The sequence below is a fragment of the Pelodiscus sinensis genome, chromosome Z, assembly GCF_052426305.1.
Source record: "Pelodiscus sinensis isolate ZL-2025 chromosome Z, ASM5242630v1, whole genome shotgun sequence".
In the NCBI taxonomy this organism is placed as follows: domain Eukaryota; kingdom Metazoa; phylum Chordata; order Testudines; family Trionychidae; genus Pelodiscus; species Pelodiscus sinensis.
Window position 1 is genome coordinate 22,817,631 of NC_143085.1, and position 22,729 is coordinate 22,840,359.

The following is a 22,729-nucleotide window of genomic DNA, read 5'->3' on the forward strand; positions in this document are numbered from 1 at the left end:
CCTACCTACCCTCCCCCCATGGGGCTGGGATGCCAGGGAAGGGAGGTGTCTCAGTTGGAGCCACATCAGTGAGGCTTGGAGGGGGGTTATTTTTGCATCTCACTTGTGTGGTCCCTGACTGATTTTTCTGTGTGTCAGTGATCCCTGACCCACAGCAGGTTCCTCGCCTCTCCCAGAAATAGACAAAGCTGAAAAGTTTGTGTTGGACATATTTTATTTAAAAATGAAGCCTTGCTGCCAAGCCCCCATATGGCTGCAGCATCATAACACCTCTGCATTCCCGCACACATCCCAACCCTGCTCCTATCATACACTGGAACCCCCTGTCCTGAGCCTCTCACATCCCCAGTCTTCTGCCACAACACTACTGCACAATCCATACACTGCAAATCTGTGTCCTGAGCCCATCATACTCCCAATCCCTCTGCCCTGAGCCCCTCATATATCCCAATCTGGACTTCTGCACCCTCACATCCATAATAAGCCTATGGTTTGCTCAGCACCCCAACCCTCTACCTGACCCCAACACTCTCCAGTCTGGAGACCCTCCCTGAGACAGCAACTCCTCCTCTACCTGCTCCTGCACCCAAATTCCCTCCCAGAGCTTGCGCCTAAGCTTTTCAAGCTCAGGGAGGGAATTTGGGTGAAGGAGGAGGAGGAGAAGGGGCTACTGGCTCAGGGAGGGGGGTCTCCCAGCTAGAAAGTGTTAAAATTGAAACAAAAATGGAATGGATGTTGAAAACTATTTGCATTGCGCACTTTCATCTTTCAAACCTAGGATTTCCCAACTCTTGAAGAAAATGCAGCATTATCCTTCACATTAAATTTGTTTTGGTTCTGCTATTTTTTTATGTTAAATTACATTTTTATTAAATTTTTGTGCCAAGGAAAACTATTTGTTCATATTTTTAATTGTAAGTAAACTTTTTATACCAAGTTTTTGTGTTTTATTTTAAATTTTAAATTATTAATTGAATTTTTTGTTAAAAGGGGGGTTGGATGATGGTAAAGAAGAGGTGAGGAGGCATAAGAGTGTCTCAAAAATTAAAAAGGTGGCATGATGCTGAAAATTTTGGGAACCACTGTTCTACATCAATCAACAAGGAGGCACATGGTCTCGTGCACTTCGCTCAGAGGCAGTTACATTATGGACCTGATGCATAAGACACAATATTACCATTAACGCAGCACACCTCTCAGGCATGCTCAATACTACAACTGATGCCCTAAGCATAGAGCTTCCTCCGGAACACAAATACTAACTATATTCCAAGGTCTTGTCTGACAAATTCCGTCACTGGGGCTGATCAATAATAGACCTATTCGCAACTACCACAAACAAACAATGCCAACATTACTGTTCCAAAGCAAGCATTGGCTAGGGTTCCTTGGGTGATGCCTTCCTAGTGACCTGGACACAGCACTTCTCTGCCTTTCCACTGATACCACTCTTAAACAGAGTGATACACAAAATTGGAAGAGGCGAAGCTCTCCTCATCCTCATAGCATCTGCATGGCCCCAACAACTGTGGTTCCTATTCTTGACCAGAATGTCCCTCGATCATCTCCTCCACTCACCTCTCTTCCAAGATCTCGTTCTCCTCCCATCATGTCAGACCAAGCCCCTGAACCGAACCTCTCTTTGCCTCACAGCTTGGCTCCTCAATGGCTCTTGGGCATAGAGCTTTTGTGTTCCCACAAAGTACAAACAGTTCTCCTCTACAGCAGAGCCCCTAGTACATGCAAGACTTATGCTCACAAGTGGTAGAGATTTGTGGTATGGTGCACTCAAAAGAATTTTTCACCATCCACAGCACCAACAACTATTCCTGACTACTTCCTCTACCTCAGACAGACTGGTCTGGCATTAACTTCCATTAGGGTCCATCTCGCTGCTATTACCACCATCCATGGCAATATCAATGACGCTTCAGTATTTGCTCATTCACTCACACACAAGTTTTTAAAGGGACTCCAAACCCTTTATCCAGACAACCATGGGACCTCCAGCTGGTGCTAAATGTGCATACTAGAGCTCCCTTTGAAGCCATGGTTACATGTTTCTTACGACACTTGTTCATGAAAACTGCATTCCTTGTTGTCATTACCTTGGCTAGAAGAGTGAAAGAAATCGCAGCCCTCATGGCTGATCCTTCCTATATCATCTTGTGCAAGGACAAGGTCATGTTATGCACCCAGCCCAAATTCCTCCCAAAGATACATTCCTCAATCCACTTCAACCAGGCTATTCAATTACTTACCTTTTTTACAAAGCCTCATGTGAATGATTTTGAATCAAAGATGCATACCTTTGATCTCCGCAGTGTTCTTTTCTTCTACCTACAGTGCACCAAGCCCTTCCGATCTTCTCCTAGACTCTTTGTATCCATAGCGAACCACAACAAGGATGGCACAATATTCTCATATAGACTCTCACTCTGTATTGCGGACTATATCAAACTCTGCTATGAGCAAACCAGAGTGGCCCCGCCAGACAGAATAAGAACCCATTCCACCAGGGCTGTTTCCACGGCTGTTGCCTTCCTCAGAAAAGTCCCACTAGCTGCTACATGGTCCTCAGACCACACGTTTGCAAAACAGTATGTACTCTTGCAGGGCCCTCTGTCAAGCCTCAGATTCTCAAAATCTGTCTTATCCACTCCTTTCATTCCTGACTCAAAGTCCCTACCTTCTTAAGGAGATATGACTTTGTAGTCACCTAATGTGGAGCACCCATGGGGACATCTGTCAAAAAAGAAAAGGTTATCCACTTCCACAATATCTGATGTTCTTCAAGATGAGTGTCCCCGTGGGTCTCTACTACCCTCCCTTGTTCCCCTCTACTTTGGGGTAATGCTCGTCTGACTGCAGACTCTGAGGTAAAGAAGGAACTGAGGCGGGGGGGGGTGAGGTTTGTGCATGTGCAGTATGGGCAGTTCAGCATCGTGTGTCTGCCTTGGCTGGCACATGTGCGGCCCAAGGATAGAGCTGTCAGAAATCTCCATCAATGGTCTCAGCAGTGACGCACCAACCTATTGATCCATGGGAACGTTCATCTCGAAGAACATCAGTTACTGTAGAGGTAGGTAACTTCCTTTTGGGCAGCTCAGAGTAGCCTGTTGGGAATTTTGGCTAAGCACCACAGTATGAAAATTCCTTCTGACTTTTTGTAGAGCTGTAATATTTTTAATGTGTGTGCACAGCAGACACGGCCTTCTGCTCTTAGATGAAAGACCCCAGCTAATTGCATATAGTTTATTTGTATTACAGCACGTAGGACCCCCAATGCTGGGTTAGGTACCTGGTATACCTTAGATGAATGATTTTCAATCTTGCTGGGATTTGTAGATTGGCTTCCAGTTAGCCCTTTTCTTTTCAGATCGCTAAGGGTCAGATTCTGATGCACTTATTCTGAAAAATATTTAGTGTACAAGAATATCATATTGAGTCCTGTGGGATGTCCAGCAGAAAACATATTTCATTATGACCCTAAATCACTCTTTCAGGGCCTTTAAGCTGAGAGATGTTATAGGCACTGAATTCCCTTGTTTGAAAAAGTATAAACTCTGTCTTGAATACTACTTACATGAAGTTCTTCAGAGGAACAATTTCATCATGCTTACAAACAAGGACTAGGGCACAGAGATTAAGGTCAAAAAGTGCTCTAATTTTTGGTACCCTCATCTTGCAGGGAATTGAAAAGATAAGTATCTGAGTGTTTCACAAATATAAAGAGTGCTATACAGAAGCCCACGAGAAAATGAATAAATTATCTTGAGGGTACAATTTGATTAGTGTACAGTAAATGAGTCTAGGGCCCCACATTGCACAGCAAAGATAAAACAATATTCAATCACTTCTCATTAAGTGAACACTAACTGTCCTGAATGAGGCAGGGCCCTATGGAAAAAGTAATTAAAGACACTGAATAATCATGCATATGTATAAGAAGGATGAATTAAGGTTGCACAGACAACTCACTTTTAAACTAACTTGAGCTCCAATGTAATCCTCTCTATTAGCTTGAGTCCTACAAAGGGGGTGCTGCTTTTATTGGCATTTTGTGGTTCTAATATTCATTGAAATATATTTTTCCATGAAATCACTCTCAAAACGAAAATACAAGATAGTAGTGTGCTCTAGTGTCTAAATTAAATTACACTATTTTACTTATATTATACTTTAATTTTACACTATTTTACTTTAATTATACTTACCTGCATGCCTCCAGTTTCCATCCCGGACACACCACACGATTCATTGTTTACAGCCAAGCACTGAGGTACAACCGCATATGCTCCAACCCCTCAGACAGAGACCTACACCTACAAGATCTTCAACAAGCATTCTGTAAACTGCGATACCCACACGAGGAAGTGAGGAGACAGATTGACAGAGCCAGACGTGTACCCAGAAGCCTCCTGCTACGGGACAAGCCCAAGAAAGAAACCAACAGAACACCACTGGCCATTACCTACAGTCCCCAGCTAAAACCTCTCCAACGCATCATTAGTGATCTTCAACCCATCCTGGACAATGATCCCTCACTTTCACAGGCCTTGGGAGATAGGCCGGTCCTTGCCCACAGACAACCCACCAACCTGAAGCATATTCTCACCAGCAACTACACACCGCACCATAATAACTCGAACTCAGGAACCAATCCTTGCAACAAACCTCGGTGCCAACTCTGCCCACATATATACACCAGCAACACCATCACAGGACCTAACCAGATCAGCCATACTGTCACTGGTACATTCTCCTGCACATCCACCGACGTAATATATGCCATCATGTGCCAACAATGCCCCACTGCTATATACATCGGCCAAACAGGACAGTCCCTACGTAAAAGAATCAATGGACACAAGTCTGATATTAGGAATGGCAACATACAAAAACCTGTAGGGGAACACTTCAATCTTCCTGGACACACAATTGCAGATCTAAAAGTAGCCATCCTTCAGCAAAAAAACTTCAGGACCAGACTTCAAAGAGAAACTGCTGAGCTACAGTTCATCTTTAAGTTTGACACAATCAACTCTGGATTAAACAAAGACTGTGAATGGCTTGCTAACTACAACAGCAGCTTCTGCTCTCTTGGAATTCACACCTCCAGATCAGCTGCTAGAAGTGGGCCTCATCCTTCTTGATTGGATCCACCTCATCATCCCCAGCCTGATCCTGGCCTGCATATTTATTCCTGCCTCTGGAAATTTCCACTACATGCATCTGACGAAGTGGGTCTTTGCCCACAAAAGCTTATGCTCCTACACTTCAGTTAGTCTATAAGGTGCCACAGGACTCCTCGTCGTTTTTTTTAAATTAAAGCTATTTCTCTTTGGTGTCAGAAAATATGTCAAAGTAGTGGTTTTCAAGTTAGCATTCAATTAAGCTGAACTGTTTCCCCATCAAAAAAGGTTGAATAATTGGCAGAAATGGCAATGCTTGGAAACAATGTTTGGTTTTCTTCAAAATGTCTGCACTAACAAATATGATTGTTGCTTGGACAGCCATTTCTGGTGCTGCTCGTTGCCGTACATCTGTGGAAGATTGAGTAATTAAAAATTACTCGAACTAAGTGCTTTTAAAAAATCAACAGGAATAGTCTTTTTTGCTTCACTTTGTGTCCTATATTACAAAATTTGAACAGATAGCTCTTTAGGCATTCATGTTAAATTTTTAGTAAGCAACTTTATTTTTCCATATTCACACTGGGAATAATGAATACATAGCCACATTCATATTCAAGATATTTAAATGCACATTCCTTCAAACACACACTGGAGGAACTTCTCTCAGGTGTATAGTTCCAAGAAAATCAATAGCATAATCCATCAGGTCATTCAGGGAAGTATATATTTATAAGTATAAGGTTGTATTTGATTCCTAGTTCTTGGAACATCTGTACTTTCATATGGCAAGAGAGGAGACCAGCAACATGTCTATATCAGTGAGCCAATAGTAGGTTGGGGCATGACGTGATATAAATCTCAAATGCCACTGGTAAATGTTTGCAATTGGCATCCATTATCTTGCATTTTGGAAGATGAAAGAGATGATAGCACCTATAATGCAATGTTCTAAAATGGTTCAATGCAGACCACAGTGGGTTGAAGCTTGAAAGTTCTTTTGTAGGGACTGCAATCAGGTAATTGTCTGAGACATTACCATTATCCCAGTGTGCCTTTAGGATTGAATTTCATAAGCCTTTTGGCTAAAGCTGTGAATTCAGTATGTTCACATCATGGGATGTTTGAATCTGGCTAATTTGTAAGAGGAAACATTAACTAGGACAGTGGTTCCCAACCTTTTCGATACCAGGGACTGGCAAAACCCAGTCACAAACTTTTGGCAGGCCGGTAACATTTTATCTGCATTTTGCAAATTGATTATGCAAATAATGAATATGCAAATAAATGTTACTGGTCCACCAAAAGCCCTGGCCTCCAGAGTCCCCCAGTGCTAGCCCTAACCCCTAGAGCCCACCCCACCCCCACTACCCCCTGACACCAGCCACTGACCCGAGAGTCCCCTGCACCCACCCCCCAGATTTTCCTCCTGAATACCAGCCTCCAGTCTCCAACATTAGCCCCACTCTTGGAGCCCCCCAGTACTAGCCCCTCACCTCTTAGAGCCCCCAGAGCTCCCCGGCACTAGCTCCATCCCCGTAGCTCCAAATGCCTGCCCCGTCTTCCTTACCAAGCTCTTCACTGCCTCCCAGCCACCAGCTGAGTGCTGCTGCATGGGTCATGGCTGCTCTAAAGCTGCCGGGCTGGGCTCTGCCACACAGCAAAGTGCTTTTTCATGTCCTGACACATGCCTGGGACTGGTGATGTCACTTCACAACCAACAGGGGTGGGCATATGTTTCTGGTGGCTTGAGAATTCCTCTCCAGGTAATTCACAGTCAGAGCCTAGAGGCACAGAGTCACGTGACAGCTGGGCAGTACTAGCTCCCCTGATATCCACTGGTTTAAGTCAGGGAGCCTGGCTCCCTGCACAAGTGACCCACGTTGCCAACTGCAGCACCCTGGGACATTGGGAAGTGGCTAGACATGCAGTGTAGGCCAGAGCTGGCAGGGGAGACCCGTAGGGGAACCTGGGTCTAGTCGGAGGAGAGGCGGAAAATTCTGGACACTCAGTGCAGCTTCCCAGAGCCCCTAACCTGATCCTCATCAATATTGATAAAGGTCGGGATGGTCAAGGCCACAAAGGCTCCACTCCCTGATCCCGAACATGCTGCTCACAACAGAAAGGACATGCAGCAGCCATCTGCCACACAGTCCCGCTCGCCAGGCCACATGGCTTCTTCCAGAGCTGTAACTAGTGAGGCTGTCCCAGTAGGGCCCGGCTACAGCTGCAGGACATAGGGCAGCCCACAGTGCCACTCACCATAGGAGGGTGAGAGAAGAATTTTTAGTGTGGGTGGAGATGCACACCTTATAGGGTACAGATCTCCTCAGTGGGCAGGGTTCATTAGCAGCTGGGGGAGTGACCTGGCAGAATGCCATGGCTCATCAGGGAGGGGTTTGTGGCCTGCCACTGGTCCACTGACCAGTGCTTGAGAATGCTGGATTAGGACAAGTTTTATGCTGTAGTTTTTATCTGGTATATAAACATAGTGTATTACCAGGACTCGACAAATTCTGGAAAACCCTACTCGCTAAACAAAAAAGGGATTCGCCGCCCTCCCCCCCAAAAAGTGTTTTTTTAATTGCATAAATTCCTAATAAGAATAAGAACAGTAATTACTAATTAAAATCACCCAAGTTATTAATAAATATCGTATAAACCTTTACCTTTTCTCTCTGCTGCCATGTCTCCTCTTGCTCCATCATTTCCCCTGGTGCCTGCTGCTCCCCAACCCCTCACCCTCCTCTGTTTCCTGACTCCTGCCCTTCTCACGGCCCTCAGCCTTCCTGAGACCTGCCCCCCTCCACCAGCCCTTCTCTCCCCCATGCCCACTCCTCCAATAGCCCCACTCTGATCAAGTGAGCTACCCCTCCTCATCCCATCTCCTAACACCTCCCTCTACACACCTGCCCTACCTCTCTCCTCTGGTGCTGGTCCCTCCCCTGCAGGTGTCTGCCCTTCTGCTTCACCCCCAGAATCCCTTGGCACCTGCACCCTCCTGGTTCTTCCCCCTTCCCTCACTGCCCCTGCCCCCTTTGCCCTCTTTTTCCCTGATACCCACCCCCTCAGCACCCTCTGCCCCCATTCCCCTCACACATGCCTTGCTCCATCCTCACCTTCCTCATGCCCACCCCTTCTTTCAAGCCTTCTCCCAGCACCTCCTCCTCCTCCATCTAGCCCCCAGTGCCCTTACCCTCTCCTCTCCCAGCATCACCCTGTCCCCCCTCCCACTGACACCTCCCCTCCTGCCCTTTTCCTCATTGTCTGCACTTGGCCCCCTGGCATTTCTCTCTCCTGCACCCCTGTCCATTGTTCCCTTCCCCTTTCTTCTTCTTCTTCTTCTTCTCCTGACCTCCTCCCCTCCCCTCCCCACAGCACAAGCCCCTTCCCCATATTTTTCCCCTCCCCTCTCCACAGCCCAACCCAGCCATTTCCCCTCCCCCAGGGCCAGCTCTAGGTTTTTTGCTGCCTGAAGCAAAACATTCCCCCCCCCTTTTTTGTTGTCTTTTACATGTTTGTATTTTGCAATGTTTTTTTTTTTTCTGTTTCATTTTTGTCCCAGCATTTTAGCCCTATAAATAACAAACTGCATTTTCATTCATTGTTTTCCATAAAGGCAAAGGTGCTTCAAGTGAACTTCCCCTTTCACTCGCTGCTGGATTACAGCAGCCTTTTCCCTGCCCTGTCCAGTCCCTCCCTATGGACAAGAACCTCATCACTCCCAACCCACAGGGGAAACAGGCTGCAGGGACAGCACAGAGCCAGAGGAGTGCAGGGAACAGTGGAGGGGGAGGCCAAGGGTGGTGCAGGTAACAGGAGGCATACAGCCAGAGGGGCGCAGAGATCTGGGGGAGCAGTGTGCGGGGTACAGTGGAGGCACGGGGAATGGGACACGGGGAACGGGAGGGGCAGAGGGATCGGGGTCTGGGGCAGTGCAGGGAATGGGCAGCACAGAGCTGGAGGGGGAGAGCAGGGTGCAGGGTGCAAGGGCGGCACAAAGCCAGAGGGAAAGCAGGGGATCAAGGGTGTAGCGGCAGTGTGGTGAATGGGTGGCAGGAGCTAGATGGGACGTGGGGTGGCCGCGGCGAGCCAGGCGGTCGGCAGTGAGCACTCTCTTGCCGGTGAGGGGCTGGGGTCGTGGCAGGACTGGAGCTGGCAGGGTGGGGCCTGGCTCCGCCCCGCAGCCAGCTGCTGTGGACACACAGCCAGAGCTGAGCTGCCGCGGCCCTTTAGAATCAGTGAGGCCACGTCACGCCAGCGTCCTGGTGTCTGCTGGTGCTCCGCCTCCTTGCACTGCAGCTGCACGCAGGCAGCCCTGTGCTGAGAATCACTAAGATTGGATGGGGCTGGCGGATTGGATGGGGCTGCGCCGCCCGTAGGGTGGGCTTAGGCCAGCCCATTACAATGGCCCACTGGGCCAGTCTGCCCCTGCATTCACCAGCTGGCAAAATCTACTCGTTGCGGGCTAGTGTATTTGTCGAGCCCTGTGTATTACTCTCTAACACATACATTTGGGGTGGACTAAATTTTTTTCTCTGGATGGATATCCACAACCATTCCATATTTTGTTTAAGAGCAACACCTTCTCTAATGCAGTAATACTGCACTGCAGTGTTTTCAGGGATGTAACCAAAACAAAAGGGAAATCCAGAAAGTGTCAAAGATATAATGGCTGGCTGGTGATGTGTACCGGAAGCAAATCTCTTCTTTGAGGGACATCCCTGTGGGTACTCAACAGCACTATAGACCAGATTCTTTGCAGCAGAGGTGGGCAATAATTTTTGAAGGGGGGCCACTTCACAAATTTCAGAAATGTCCGCAGGCTAACCCAGAAGGGGCAGGGCCTTGGGAGGAAGGGGTAGTCCACGTGCTGTGTAAAAACGCGAATATGTTTTTTACACAAAGAAGTGATTACATTTTTTATAAAAATTAACTGCATACATTATCCAAAGATTATCATAGACAGCAATACTTGTAACCTTTGTAATAATAACAATACTAACACTAAACTTTTAAAAGCTTCAGAGGGATCCGAGTTAGCTATCCCTCTGAAACTTTTGAGCATGCAAGGCACTGCTTTCAGCAGTATGGAGTGGAAATCCATCAACTACACAAAGAAACTTGCACAGATCCAAACAGACATCATCTTCCTTTCCAAGTGCAAACAGATGAACATCATACCTAAGGGTCTAAGGGTGAAAAACCCACTACAATCTACATATCCCCTGGACTACAGCTAGGGATTATGCCACACACTTGCAAAAAACCTCACCAATCACCTGATCAGCACTCTATACAACAAACAGAAAAAAAATCAAGGAGAAATTAGAAACTATCATCAAAACTCAAGCATCCACACACACTTCATCTTTTTCAGACTTTACTGCAATTCAACAAACCACCTATAAAGAACACTTCATCTCCCTTCAGAAACTGTACAGACTAAACTTTTAGTTCCATCAGTGGTGGGCAGTGTCTGACCCACAGAGCGGCAACCCATTGCCTAGCAGCCAGGGAACACAAGAGCCCTTTAAATAGACACAACTGAAAAGGCTTGCAGCTCCCCACACTTCTAATGCATTGATGGAGAGGCAGGATCCTTTTGAGCTGTTTCTATTGAAAGGGTTCTCCTATTCCACTGGGCTGCTAGGCAATGTGCCTGGAGAAGGCACAAGCCCTTTAAACAGAAACAGCTGAAAGGGATGGAAGTCCAACAACACAGTAGAGGCTGTTTTTATTAAAGGGATAGTTCCTTTCCCCAGGACTGCTAGGCCTTCCCTGCAGCTTCTAGCCAAGGTCCAGGGAAGATGCCCTTAGCCCTTTAAATAGAAGCAGTTTGAAAGGCTCACAATGAGCTAGGGGGCGCAGCCTGAAACTTCCTCGTGGGACGGATCAAAGCCCTAGGCATGCTAGATCCAGCCCACTGAGAGGCTTTTGCCCACCCCTGCTTTACAGCATTGCCTGGGGGACACGTGCACAGAGAGCAGGGCACTCAGGTGCAGGCATGGTCACCGTCCTCTTAGTTCCTTCTTACCATCCCCAGTTTACGATGGAGCTCAGCTTTGCTCTTCATTCGTTGTTATTCCTTTAGATAAGTAGTTGAATTTTGGTTATTTCTTCTTTGTTTATTTTATGCCTCACCCAAGTTCATCTTCCTAAATTAAAAAAAAAATCCCTTTTTTCTCTAAGCTGTTTTTCTCTCGTTACTGTTGTTGCTGTTCCTTGCCAACAATCCCAGGATCACCAACCTTCAAATGCTATTCAGCCTGTAACAATGCATGCCCATCTCCAACCAACATTCCAAGTATGTAAAATGCCTGAGCGAGTCTTACAGCCAACAAGACAGCTAACCCTGTGCAAAACTTAAGGCATGAATGTGCAGAAACAGGGACCTTCACCTTAAAATGTTGAAATTGGAAAAGGCATAACATCCTTCTGACCCAGGCACAAAAAGCCATGTCAAAGCCTGGTGGCCAGGTGCCATCTTCTCCCCTGGTACTCAACATATGGGGGTACATCTAGATTGCAAGTTTCTTTTGAAAGAGAGCATCCACACCTCAAAACCGGATCAAAAAAGCAATCTGCTTTTTTGAAAGAGAGTGTCCAGATTGCATGGAAGCTCTCTTGAAATAAAGCCTTGATTGCTATTCACAGAATGGCCATCAGGGCACCTGTGCTTTTTTCGATTGCCTCTTCTTTCAAAAAATGTCCCTGTTCTGTGTCCACACATGCCTTTTTTCGAAAGAGCTCTTTCAAAAAAAAGCATTCTTCCTCATAATTTGAGGTTTACCCCCTGCATTCTTTCAATTTAATTTCGAAAGAATGTGATTGCAGTGTGGACGCAAGTGAAGTTTTTTCGAAAAAACAATGTAGTCTAGACTGACCCTTGCTGCAGGAGTTGCTGCTGCACCTTGCTCTGCTCCTTAATAAAGTCTTGCAGGCTTTGCTGCTGTTCTGCCTTGTCAGGTTAGCAAGGCCTGGCACTCTGCCTGGTGGGACTGCTGGAAACTTTGTAGGGCCTGCTGCACCTGTTGTTGCTGCTTGACGAGCTACTGCAGGATCTCCTACATCTCTGGACCACCGATGACATTTGCTGGCTCTGACTCTCATTTCTGACGCCATGTGTGGCAATGTCCTTGCTCAGGCTTCTCGGTCTGGGACCCCTTCTTCAGCCACAAATGAACTGGAGACCTTCTTTTGTGCAATCACCCATGTCTTTTATTGTCCATACCAATTTCCCACCACCATTTATTTACAGAGCTTTTTGTTTGCAGGAAACTCAGCTAGCCTCTCCTTCTGGCTGGAGAGCACACTCAGCCACTCTCTGGCTCCACCCCTTCCACTGTCCCCCTGACAGCCTTATCTAGTCATCTGGCTAGTGAGGCCCACAGCTGTTTCTCATTAGCCCCTAAGGCATAGGCTTGCTCAGCTAGCCTCAGTTGCCCTTTTCAGCCAGTCAGAGCTCTGGCTGAGCCAGCAACCTGTCACATAACATTCCACACAAAAATTGTCAATGCTACAATCTTTGCACATCCAATGATTAAATGGTTCCTGAATGGATTACAAGCACTATACCCTAACGTAACCATTCCCCATCAACCATGGGACTTTCACTTGGTGCTGAACACCCTTACAGAATCACCATTTGAACCGATAGCCACAGGGTCACTTCTCCACCTAGCTCTAAAAACTGCATTCCTGGTGGCTATAACATCGGACCGCCAAAGAGGGGAGGTGGCTGCTGTAATCACAGACTCCCCAAATATGATCATCGTCAAAGATACGTTGTCTCTGCACCCCACCCCAATTTCCTCCCCAAGGTCCATTCATCCTTTCATATCAACTAGACTATTATTCATCAACCTGTATTTTTTCCTAAACTTCAGGCCAATACCTTCAAAGCACAAATGCATATCCTCAATGTACACAGGGCTCTTTCCTTTTACCTCCATAGAACAAGGCTTTTCAGAGCTTTGCTGAAACTTTTTATCTCTATTGCAGATTGCAATAAGGGAGAGTAGATATCATTTCAAAGGTTATCTCACTGGATCTCAGACTGCATCAAAATGTGTTACCACTATAGCCTGTTGCCACCACCTACCTCAATTCATACCCATTCTACCAAGGCAGTTGCCACATCAGTCACCTACATCCACAAGGTCCCTATAAAGGATATATGTGCTGCTGCCACATGGACTTCAGACCAAACTTTTGCCAAGCACTATGAACTTTCATAGGAACCTCTCTCTTCCACCAGGCTGGCCAAGGACATGCTGTCCTCTACTTACCTGAAGTTCCTACCTTCTTAGGACATATTGCTTTGCAGTCACCTGCTGTGGAACACCCACAGGGACGTCTCTTGAAGAAGAGGAGGTTACTCACCTTCCCTTCTTCACCACTACTCCAGAGACTTTTTATCAGGCTGGGTTTTCAGGTAGAGAAGGAACTGAGGGGAGGGTTGCTGAGCCTGTGCGGTCATGCTGCACAGTGCACGCGCACCCTGCTCACCCTGGCCCCACAGGCACTGCCGTGAAGAATCTGGGCTGTGGCACTGGGACTCACCAATACCTGCTGTGGAGCAACCACAGAGACACTGATCTCAAAGAACGTTAGTTACTACTAAAGGTGAGTGACTTCCTCTTTTCTGCCTGAGATTTATCTTTCTTAAACTGCCATCACTAATACTGTTCCTTTGATGAACAGGCACAAACTGGGAATTGAAGCACATTAACTTTGGAAGTTCTTCAGACTACAATTAACTAATATTTAATGTTCTCTGATGTGTTCCTGTGATTCATATGCTTTTCTAAAAATAATCGTGGCACTCTTCCACATACACGGGTCAGTGGGTCAGTCTTTGCACCTGTGAAGCAACTCAAGCTTTTTTGTCACGTACAGTGATTGGCTCTTCAGTTACATAGGATCAGTCACAGACTATTTTGGTTAACACTATCAAACATGCAGTGTCTGAATCTGCAAACAGCAACGTGGGGTGAAGACCAGCTAATCTAAGGAATATACAAGGTGTACAAGAACAAAAGCGCTTTTTGGATAGACACTGTTCCCAAAAGAATAAAGCATGGAAATCGTAAGTATTGTCAATCTAGATGGGTGCTTACTGTATTCACTGTATTTCAGAATTTAATTTTAATTGACTGAGAATAAAGGGAAAGTCTGCAATAATAAAGTATCTGCTGAATGGGTAACAATTATTGCCCGTTATAAATAGCTAAGTGTATTTCAGACTATTTTCATTGTAGGTTAGGAAGAAATCCTTTCATCACTTACAAACTGTAGAGTTGATTTTTTTTTCTGTACCATTTCAGTCATAAATGAAGGACAAGAAAATGTTTGTTAGTCACCATCTGGGATCTGCTGTCTCTTGAGAAAAACAAATCTAAACAGAGAGCTGCCTGACTTCAAACCAATACAGTGAGTGCAGGCTAGTTAATGAGTTAGAATATCCATAAGTCTGAATATTGACGCAACAGATGCATGACCTTATGTAACAGCACAGGTGCAGTCCTTTTATGCAACCATACAATAAATGTGTAGTCAGTTTAAACAGACTCTTTTCAAGGCTAGTTCAGCTATATGTGTGGTGTACCTCTGCCTACTATATATTTGAGAGTTTGGTTTGTCTGTGAATGAGCGAGTCTGTCTGTCCGTCCGTTCAAGAACTCCTCCTAAATGGTAAGATCTAGGACCACCAAATTTGCTATACAGACTCCTCTTATCATAACTTAAAGCAAAGTAAGGGCTTGCTGTGTATGTGTGTGGGGGTGAGGGGGCTAAAGCTTCCCACCATGTATATAGGAACACATAAAACCATATAGAAAAGAGACAATCACCAGGCTGAAAGGAGCTGACTGGGGTGGGGGGGGGGGGGGAATTGCCTACTCCCACCCACCCCCATCCAGGACCATCCCAACCCCAAGCTTCCCACCCTCCTCAAGCAGAGGGGCTGCAGCCTTCTCTCCATTTGTACGCAAACATTGCTGGCCTCCTTTGTCAGGGAACAAGGGGAAAGTGCACAATTTGCTTCAATTCTCATTCTGGCTGGGGAGCACACCAGGCAGACAAACCTGGACCTGATTCAGCCAAGGGGCATGCATGCATGCTGCAGCAACCAGGGAGAGGTGCTTCTGACATGGTCCCAAGCTGCTGCAGTGAGAGAGAGCTGGGGGAATCCTCTCTATCAGGGGAAGCCTGCATACTGAACCTCTCATCCCCACCTCCACCCCACAATGATTCAAATGAAGAAATAATGAGCTAATGACCTGGGCAGTGCCAGGTAAATCTTGTAGTAGAGTGTATACAAACTGATGGTTTTTTGTACTTTTAAGGAAAATTACAAAATTCCTCACTCAGTATTTGGTACGCTGTTATAAAATCAATTTCCAGTTTAAAGGGAAAGTGTTCTCTTGGGCTTGTTTGGAATCTGATGCAACAGTGTTTGCAAATCTGTAGTATTCTATTATGGGAATAAAGTCTTTGGCTACGTCTACACTGGTGCATACTCATGCAAAAACTCTTTTGCGGAAGAGTTCTTCTGCAACAACTCTTCCAGAAGAGAGCGTCTACACTGGCATGTGCTTTTGCACAAGAGCATCCATGCCAGTGTAGACGCTCTCTTGCACAAGAAAGCTATGATGGCCATTTTAACCATAGGGCTTTCTTGCACAAGAAATTCATGTTGCCCGTCTACACTGGAGCTCTTGCACAAGAACAGTTGCGCAAAAGGACTTATTCCTGAGCGGGAGTGTCAGAGTTCTGGTGCAAGAAGCCCTGATTTCATACATTAAAACATCAGTTTACTTGCGCAAGAACACGCGGCCAGTGCAGACAAGCAGCAAGTTTTTGCACAAGAGTGGCCACTTTTGCACAAGATCATGCCAGTGTAGACACAGCCTTTGAGTAACATACTGATGGAGTAAGAAGACCTGATATGCATACAAAAACATCAACGTATGTATCTGACTTCTGTTTTTGTATTTTTCTGATTTGTTTAACATGAGCCATTGTAAATATCAATGCATGAATTAAAACCTTCAATGATTAAATTATGTAATCCACTGAGGGGATATGTTATGCACTGAAACATGAAGTCTTTAATTTTTCTATAACTCTCAAAAGTAAGTGTAAAGTTGATTAGATTAAAGGCCTTCTTCTGATCTCTCTCAGGTTTTATGTTATTTGACATTGTATTATTATATTCTATTTATTATATTATATCAACAGAATTACACTGGCATAAGATCAGTGAATTCAGAATGTCCTTTGATGTGACACTTATCTAAAATCTCTGAGAATCATAATCTGGTCCTAAGGAGAACCTGTTGCCTTGTCTGATCAATGGCCAGGTTTTGTTCACTAAAAATTAGAATGGTTATTCTGTTGGGCAAATGCTTAAACATTTAAGCTGCTATGAAAAATGAACCTACCAATAGCTTTTAAAATCTAAATGTTGATGTTTAATAAGATGAGAAGAGTAATTCTGCAGAGTATTAGAAAAAGAAAACCCATTTTTAAGATCTAGCTCAGTTTGTGCAGGCTAGATTGGGATATCCTTACTCATGTTGAATAATACCTTATCCCACGAAGTCAATGGGGCTTGTGAAATAAGTTATTAGACGGTCTGAGTAATGATATTTCAAATCTGGAAGTCAAGGACACTGTAATGAGATATAGCAGGCCTCCCTTTGGGCCTGCCTCTGTTCCGCTTTAAAAAAAAACCCTACAGGCTCAGCAGTTTATTGGTGCAGTTTATTTACACAGTGCAAAACCCCACATACTACTAGGGGTAGTCCAGACTTACAGATTCTCTTGCAGCCACCAGAACAATAGAGGAGCTGGAGCTTCAAGTCTGAGGCTTCTTTCTCCACTCCCATTTCCTTCCTCTCAGTGAATATATAGCCACAGGCCAATCAGGCTGGCAGCTGTTCCACCTCTGCCAATCAGGCTCAGGTTCCTCTGATCAACTCCAATCACCTCCCTTAATTGGACAGAGGGCTGCTCAGCAGTCCCTGATTAGCACAGTTTCACAGGTATCATTCCACTTTCCTTGTAATTCTCTCCATGGTACTGTACTATTATTCCTATTTTACAGATGAGAAACTGAGGCACAAAAGGGCTAAGTGATAAGGCTATGGTCACACGGGAACACTGGGGCTGTGTCTAGACTGGCCAGTTTTTCCGGAAAATCAGCCGCTTTTCCAGAAAAACTTGCCAGCTATCTACCCTGGCCACTTGAATTTCCGCAAAAGCACTGACTTCCTACTGTAAGAAATCAGTTGCTTCTTGTGGAAATACTATTCTGCTCCCGTTCAGTCAAAAGTCCCTTTTGCGCAAAAGTGCCAGTGCAGACAGCTCAGATTTATTTTCCACAAAAAAACCCCGATCGCGAAAATGGCGATCGGGGCTTTTTTGCGGAAAAGCGCATCTAGATTGGCACGGACGCTTTTCCGCAAAAAGTGCTTTTGCAGAAAAGCGTCCATGCCAATCTAGATGCTCTGTTCCGAAAATGCTTTTAACGGAAAACTTTTCCGTTAAAAGCATTTCTGGAAAATCATGCCAGTCTAGACGCAGCCTGGAAGAGCAGAGAACTGAATCCAGTTCTTCCAAGGCTCAGCCTTTTGCTCTAAGCACTGAATCGTCCACCCCTTCCCTCTACACACACCCCATTTAGGCAAAAAATGAGGGCTTTCTTTTAAGTTTGGACTGCAAGAAAGAAATGATGTGATTTTTATAAAGGGCAATCTTAATAAAGTAACTAATGTTCATACTGAATCTCAACAGGTATCATCAAGGAATAAAGAACTTCTAAGTATGGGATTCTTATTTTGCCAGCTCAACTAGTGGTAGAACTTTGTCATGTAACAGTGTTTCTTAAATATTTTTAAAAGTAAGTACTTCCATGTTACTTGTATTTCAGCTAGAGGAAGCAAACATGTAATACAAGCAGAAAACCAAGGGCCTAATTCTGCGAACAGCTAGAACCTTGCAACCCCATTGAACATTGTTAATTACTGAGAACTAGAGAGTCAAAATTACTTAGGAAGCTCTTGAAAGAGAATATTGCTTATAAAAAGTGATTTCCTCAACATCATTGTGATTAAAACATTATCCACATTTGATAGAGAGTAGAGCTGAGGTAGAGACATACAGAGACCTGCTGAGGGCCACAGAGGGGATTAGTGTGAATGTTGGGGCAGTGTTCTCATGGTTAAATCACTGGACCATGCATCTCTTCCCAGCCATCACTCAGTTACATGAGTGTAACTGGGGCCTGATTGATATTTAAAATGTAGATTGGCCTACCTATGCTGCGTAGTTCTGCGTGACTAAGGTAGGTGTAGTGAAGTCTGAGGTCAGCAATAGGGATGTAATAGTGCAGCTAACTAATTAACTGATAAGTAAAAGCTTATAGGTTAATGCTATTGACTAGGGATGTAATTGTGTAGCCAAGTAATTCACCCCACGTTTCTCAAACTGTGGGTCCTGATCCCCCGGGGGGTCGTGAACAACTTAGAGGGGGATTGCAGCAACTTAGAGGGGGGTTGCGATATCACAAAGTTTGAGAACCCCTGGATTAACTGATAAGCAAAAGCTTATAGGTTAATGCTATAAACGACATGCATTTTCCTTCCTGTCTCCAACCACTAAATTTTTTAGCATGCTGGCTGAGTTCCAGCTCACGCCGGGTGTGGGACCTATCCCTACCATGACTCTACATTTAAAGGGTACTAGGCAGTCCAGCTCAGTTCCAGATTGTGCTGGGTCTAGGAGCTCAGACCCTGTGTTCCCCCCCGCACCCCCACAAACAGGGGCTGCTGCCACCACACACTGCTGCCTCTTTATCAGAGGTAGCAGCACAGGGCAACAAGCAGCTGGTCAACAAAAGGAGCTGGTTTTTAAACTGGTTCCCCTCATGGACTAGCTCCCACTTGGCACCCTGCACTGCTGCTGGTCTGACCCCCAGGGACTATAGAATACTCGACTAACCAATAAGAATTCATGAGGTTACTCGACTATTCAATTAACCAATATTTAACATCTCTTAACATCTCTAGTCAGCAACCTGCAGCTCTTGGGGACTTTCCCAGTCGATCATGATCTATCTGCATGCTTTGGCCCCGTGCCACCCTCAGAAGCAGTCAGCTTGGCCCCCAGCCCTGCCAGAGAGTAAGGGGTCTTGGCATGCTGATCTTGCCTGCAAATGCTGGCCCTGCAGCTCTCATTGACTAGGAATGGGGAACTGTGGCCAATGGGAGTTGGGGAGGCAGTGCCGGCAGAGAGGGGCAGCATGTGGAGTCACGTGTCCCATACCCTCCACCACCGGAAGCCACAGGGGTGTGTTGGCTCCTTCTGGGAGCGTTGTAGGGCCCAGGCAGACAGAAAGCCTGCCATCACCTTAATGTGTCACCAACTGTGAACTGCTCACAGTAAGTGCCATCTGGTGGGAGGCTGAGCTTCAACCTAAGACCCCAGTTGGAGCCAGCACCACAAAACTTCTGCACCTCAAGCTCCAGCCCTGATACCCCTCTCAGAGTTTGTATTTGGAGTTTGTCAGGATTTATGGGTTTATTCCATATAATGTTAGCTCTTATAGCTTAAGATATGATATTTACACTGCTTGCTGATGCTAGTCCAAGTAATTGTGGGTCTCACGCACTAAAATGAAGGGCAGATTCGTGTTGATGCCTTGTATAAACTGAAAGGAAGATCGCCACTGCCATGATTGATCTTTCAGAGTTCAATTTAGCGAGTACAGTATAGTTAAGACTTGCTAGAGAGAACTTAGAAGGTGTCCCCACCAGTGTCCTTTTGCGAGGAGTAAGGGAAGCTGATGGGCATGTTTGCTCCTGTTTGCCTCCCATTGTTGGGATGCCACCAAATTCATCTTAAGGGAAGCCATTTGACTCCAGCTATGTATTCCACATAGCTGGAGATGCATACCTCAAGTCAAGCTGCTGAGTCTAGTTTAGACTTGGCATAAGAATTCAAGTAGCATATAAATTGCTGATTCGATGTCAAACTGTCACTCACTCTTCTTTGTTGAACTGGCAGTAAGGATCAGCCAAAGAATTAGTTTTTGTTGCTGCAAGTCTAAATTAAGCCCTAACAATTGACATAGAACATTCAAGTCTTCACTGTGATTAGCTCAAAGCAAAAGAAATAAGCCCAGAATTATTAACTGTCTCAATTCGCTTAGTCGTGTTTGTCAATTAGTGATAGCTGCAAGTGTCGCATGAAGATGCAACTGAACAGGTATGGTTTGTGTAGAAGTAATTTTATTTTACAAACCAGGAAGCCAATGGAAAGTTAAGAATGAATTAAATGTCTTGGGAAAACTGAAATATCATTGGAAATATAGTTTTAAACAATAATAATTAGAATATTGTTTAACAATAATGACTCAGAATTTATATTGAAGTACCACAGTAACATATTAGGTGGTCAATAATAATAATAATAAACTACAAGTGGAATCTCTCTGGTGCGGGCTCTCTGGTTTCTCAGCATCCAGGGTCTTAGAGGCTGCTGGCTGCTGGGAGGTCAGCCAGTCTGGCAGCAGTTGGTCTGCAAGGCTAGTGGCCTGGGGACAGGCAGCCTGACCAGCAGGTGGGCAGCCAGAGTGGGGCTGACTGTCAAGGGCAGAGTGTCCCACCAACTGGAGCAAGCTGGTAGCTGGAGGTAGGCAGCCCCACCAGCTGGGGCAGAGAGTCCTGCTGGCTGGGAGCAGAGCTGTGCCAGCCAGAATGGGCTGACTGCAAGAGGCAGGGAGCCCTGCCAGCTGGAACAGAGCCAGCAGCCTAGATTTAAGGGCACCAGCAGTCAGGGGGCAGCGCCCTGGCTGGGCCAGTGGCCAAGAGGGAATCCCTAGAAATGCCCAACTCCTGACCTTCCCTGGTCTAGCAAACTCCCTTATTCAAGATTGCTCTTGTCCCAACTGCACCAGATCAGGGAGGCCCAACCTGTAGTGGAGGAAGGGAACTGGAAATTACATAGGGGCACATGTTTCCCCCAACACTTGCCTCATGGTTCATGCTAAGGAAATTTAGTGTAGAATCTCAGCTACATCTAAGTGTAACCCAAAGGCACTGAGACTACGGAGCGGGAGAATGAAGTCTACTCAACATCCTTAGCAAAGAGCTAATTTAGTTCCTTACGTCCCAAGTTCAATCTCACCTGCTGACCCGGGCCTATGTAGGTTACAGATATAAAATAGATTGAAGCTTTTTTCCACAGTAATCCACCGTAGTGCAAAATGGTGCCATGCTAGATTAGACCAGGTCTCTCTAGACTAGAATCCTGTTTCCACCAGTGGCCAGTCCCAAAATCATCATAGAGAAAACTAAGAACCACAAAGACTAGAAAATCTGCATAATCTGGTAATCCTGGATTTTGGAAATGGGCTTCTGGCCAGAAGCACGAGAGTTTTTATATCCTGAACATAAACCACTGATTGATACATGGCATAACATGTTTAAAAGTCTCAGAGAGCCTGTAACTTTAAAAACTCCCTGACTAGGAGCATTTTATCTCCTGTCCAAAATCCATAAACCTGGAAATCCTGGGTGTCCCATCATCTCAGGCATTGGCACACTTACAGCAGGATTATCCAGTTATGCTGACTCTCTCCTCAAATCTTATGCTACTAGCACTCCTAGCTATATTCAAGATGCTACTCACTTCTTTAGGGAACTATAGAGCATCAGTAAACTTCCTGAAAACACCATCCTGGCCACCATGGACGTAGAAACTCTTTACACCAACATTCCACATAATGATGGATTATTAGCTATCAGGAACACTAACCCCAATGATGCCATAGCACATCTGGTGGCTGATCTATGTGACTTTTTCCTAACCCACAACTATTTCCAATTTGGGGACAATTTATACCTTAAAGTCAGCAGCACTACTATGGGCTATCCACATGGCCCTGCAGTGTGCCAACATTTATATGGCTGACCTTGAACAATGTTTCCTCAGCTCTCATCCCTTCATTTACTTATGCTTCATTGATTACATCTTCATCATATGGGCCCACAAGAAGGAGACCCTTGAAGAATACCATAGGGATTTCAACAAATTCCTCTGTACCATCAACCTTAGCCTGAACCAAAGCACAAAAAAGCTCCACTTCCTTGATGCTACAGTACAGCTAAATGATGGCAGCAGTACCATCCACTTGTATTGGAAACCTATTGACCATTATTTTTACCAACATGCCTCTAACTTCCATCCAGGACATACCACACAATCAATTGTTTCCAGCCAGGCCCTAAAATATAATCTGATTTGCTCCAATCCCTCAGACAGAGACAAACACTTACAAGATCTTCATCGGGCAGTCTTAAAACTTAAATACCTGCCTAGAGAAGTGAGGAAACAGATTGTCAGAGCCAGACGAGTACCCAGGTGTGACGGGGTGAGGCAACCCCGCACTAGAGGGACCCCCCTCAGCGAAGCAGGGGAAAGCGGCATGGCTTGTCTCGCCGCCGCCGAGGACGCGTCCGGTGGGGTAACGGGGACGCGCCGCTCGGCAGGCGGTCGAGCTGGCGGGACCCCGAACAACACGGGGG

General features: G+C 45.6%; 1 protein-coding gene and 1 long non-coding RNA gene across 7 annotated transcripts in view; one reads left to right on the forward strand and one right to left on the reverse strand.

Annotated features, from left to right (window-relative positions):
- LOC142825909 (uncharacterized) overlaps positions 1-22,729 on the reverse strand; it is a 98,293-nt gene that overhangs the window by 8,163 nt on the left and 67,401 nt on the right. Inside the window, exon 2 of the long non-coding RNA XR_012900234.2 lies at positions 3,311-3,411. This is a non-coding gene — a long non-coding RNA (uncharacterized LOC142825909). The remainder of the gene's footprint in view (positions 1-3,310; positions 3,412-22,729) is intronic.
- Positions 14,090-22,729, forward strand: part of RIMBP2 (RIMS binding protein 2) — a 494,858-nt gene continuing 486,218 nt past the window's right edge. For all 6 annotated transcript variants that reach the window (XM_089775164.1, XM_089775165.1, XM_089775167.1 and 3 more), the window contains exon 1: positions 14,090-14,226. In XM_089775164.1, coding sequence (XP_089631290.1) covers positions 14,218-14,226 — 9 coding nt within the window. In that variant the 5' untranslated portion in view covers positions 14,090-14,217. The remainder of the gene's footprint in view (positions 14,227-22,729) is intronic.